We start from the raw sequence: 2,918 nt of genomic DNA, 5'->3' as shown, positions 1-2,918 counted from the left end.
TAATATTAAATTTTTTTTTAAAGCCGCGCAAAGTGCGGTTCTATTTCCTAGTCGTTTTAATAAATTTTGTTCATACCCTTGCTTGAAATTTAAACCATTACTAAAACTAACAATGCACTATAAACGCATTAGAAAAAAAATGTAATTGAATTGCAAATGGCTAGTTAAAACTTAAATGGAATATTTCCGTTACCAAGTCAAGAATTAAATCCCTCTCTTTCACATTCCTTTTAGAAATGTTAGAAACTTGGAGCTCTCTCCCTACGACTGAGATAGGAAACTTGGAAGTTTTTTCACTTTATACGTACACGGAGATCGTTTAGTACATCTCTTCTATGTGAGAGATTATTTAAATTCAATAACAATGCAGTCCTTCAATATATACAGTGTGTTTTTCTCCATTACGATTTAAACACCATAGATGAAATCGAATATTAAAAATGTCTTAGATACCTAATTTAAATACGTAGTACATATAGTATGTAAGAGGGACCAAATTATCATTCTCCTTTAAAACAACTTAACTATGACATATCTGCTAAAACATATAAATAGTACAGAATGCTTCCTCTTTATTTATTTCACAAAATTTATATTTCTTTACCACTCTCTTTTTGCAACCAACACATTAGGTAAGGTCAAATCGATGGAGAATCCAAGTAAAATAAAATGTTGCAAGAATACATAAAAATGCATTTGATATGAGAATTACAGCACAATTAAACAACTCTTTATTTTTCCCCTTAAAAGATAGAAGGGGGAGTAATACTCGATTTAAATTTTTTTTTTCGGAATTTGAAACTAGCAAAGCCCTTGTGGCCATAACCAACTTATTAAGGATAAACCTCAATAAGGGATCTTAAACCTAAAATGGGGATAATTTTATAGTCACTAAAACCGGCATACGTAAAAAGTTTGGTCCATTCTTTCTCATCTCGCTCTGTTCCGGTGAGTAAGACCATCATCAACATATCAAAGAAGAGTTGTGTTTCAATAGACTTATCATCCCCTTTTTTATTCTCTCTGATCATGTCTATTATAATCACCTTCCCTTTCTTACCATCGCTTGTGATTGCTTCCTTACATTTCTTAAGAATCTTCACGCATTCTTCATCGTTCCAGTCATGTAATATCCACTGCTTGTCATCACCAATAATATTAGAATTTAGAATAATTGAAGACTCGAAACGGAAAATTAAATAAATATATGATGTACATACGTAATCTGAGATCCTTCTAGTATATAATTAATTTTATGCTCAAGAAAACACTTTATTTAAAATATAGAAATTAGTACACGTACCTTGAGTAGAACAGCGTCAGCTGGGGAAATTGCCTCAAACATGTCCCCTCCAACATATTTGAGATTGGCCAAATCGCTGTCGAGGCCATTAACCACATGTGGCAGATCAAAACAAGTGCACTCCAACTTTGGAAACGCTTTAGCTATGGCCTTGGCCGCGGTTCCTATGCCCCCGCCCACATCCACCAACGAATTCAAACCTTCAAACACATCCTTACACTTATGTATCATCACGCTTGTTGCCAACCAAGCATCACTTGCCATGGCTTCATTGAAAAAATTGTTAAGTTTTGGCTCGTCCCCAGCATACTCCCAAAGAGTCTTCCCATGTGCTGTATCAAACGGCGTCGGGTCATCGTTTTGAAACCAAGTTCTCAGTTGCTGCCACGGTGATAGCAAAATAGGATCTAGCATGGCTTGCAAGAAAGGTGTAACGCTTAAGGGGTTGTCTTTTAGGAGAAGTTTAGAAGCATTTGTTAGAACATAGCCTTGTTCTTCGTCATTATTATTTCGGCTGCTAATTAGCTTTTGCTGTGCAAAGAAGCCTGTGTGGATCAGAATGCGCATCAAGCGATACACACATCGGGATTTTGATGGGTTTATTGTTAGGGCACTAACAAGCTCATTGAGGGTCATGGGTTTGCCATGTTTGCTGATAATATCTGGGATGCCTAATTGAATAGCGCATTTAAGCGTCATGGAGTTTATGAAATTAAAAATGTGATTCCAAACATGAGTTTGAGCTTCAAGCAGCTCAGTATCATGATCTCCATCGATCAAATTCATCTTCACTAGGCTAAATAGGGCTAATTGATATTTGATGTAAATCAGATGAGTTTGAGCTCTATATATAGCAGCGAAAGAGTCATATATAGTATTAGTTCCTCTTTCGTTTTGAAGTGTTGTTTTTAAGTTAAGTTCCTGTGAAAAAAATGTTGGGAGCACTTGACCTAGACTTTCTAAGTATTTAACCTAAAAAACTAATTTACTGGATTGAATGACCTATTTTACTTATAAAATCAAGTAAAGTCCCTTTACTAATTTTTTGGATCCATCTCATTTGGGTGGCCATGCCCAAAGTTTCTATTAATTTAGGTATTTAAGTAATTATAGGAAACAAGTTAGGGGTAATTGAAAATTATCATTAAATTTGGCTTTGAAAATCACATGGCTATAAAAGAAAAAGAAAAAGAAAAAGCAAAGCCCGTGGTGGCTACTACATTGCAAGGCATGAAAAATATGAGAGGAAAGAAAGAAGAAAGTAGTGGCGTGAGACTTCTTTTCAAGATAAGGGTTTCAATTTTTGATCGGATGATTTGAAAGTGAATTTATTTTGTTTTCTCCTAAATTTGGAGGGCAAATTCCTGACACAGCGCTCTACATTCTTATTAGTCTTGATTTTTGTTTTGCCTTCTCGTTGATTGTTATTTGATATACTCATTTGTTAGAAAAACAGATATCAAACTCTTATTGCAAGCCAAGATTGTTGAGGTTAGAAATCATGGGCCAGCCCCCCAACAAGTGGTATAAGAACTGGATAGTATTAGTCGAAATGTGATTGTAGAACAACTCAAGAGTGTCAGACAAAAAAGATCGGGGTTCGATAGTGGTTTTA

The 2,918-nt window shown here is 35.1% G+C and overlaps 1 protein-coding gene across 1 annotated transcript; it reads right to left on the bottom strand.

Moving 5' to 3' along the window:
• Positions 1-768: 768 nt before the first annotated feature.
• LOC18039960 (probable O-methyltransferase 3) lies at positions 769-2,101 on the bottom strand. The gene is made up of 2 exons (XM_006428569.2): positions 1,304-2,101; positions 769-1,136 (listed from the first exon to the last, which is right to left on the bottom strand). The coding sequence occupies exons 1-2, from the start codon at positions 2,087-2,089 to the stop codon at positions 834-836; spliced, it is 1,089 nt and encodes a 362-aa protein (XP_006428632.1). The 5' UTR covers positions 2,090-2,101; the 3' UTR covers positions 769-833.
• Positions 2,102-2,918: the final 817 nt, after the last annotated feature.

Source organism: Citrus clementina, unplaced genomic scaffold (assembly GCF_000493195.1).
Source record: "Citrus clementina cultivar Clemenules unplaced genomic scaffold, Citrus_clementina_v1.0 scaffold_6, whole genome shotgun sequence".
Classification (NCBI taxonomy): Eukaryota; Viridiplantae; Streptophyta; class Magnoliopsida; order Sapindales; family Rutaceae; genus Citrus; species Citrus x clementina.
Note: the sequence above shows the minus strand (reverse complement) of the source record. Positions and strands in the feature narration are given on the sequence as shown.

Coding starts and splice junctions, on each gene's coding strand:
- LOC18039960 (XM_006428569.2), bottom strand. CDS start 2,089: ATGAATTTGATCGATGGAGATCATGATACTGAGCTGCTTGAAGCTCAA. Junction 1,137..1,303: donor CTGACGCTGTTCTACTCAAG/GTACGTGTACTA, acceptor GATGACAAGCAG/TGGATATTACATGACTGGAA.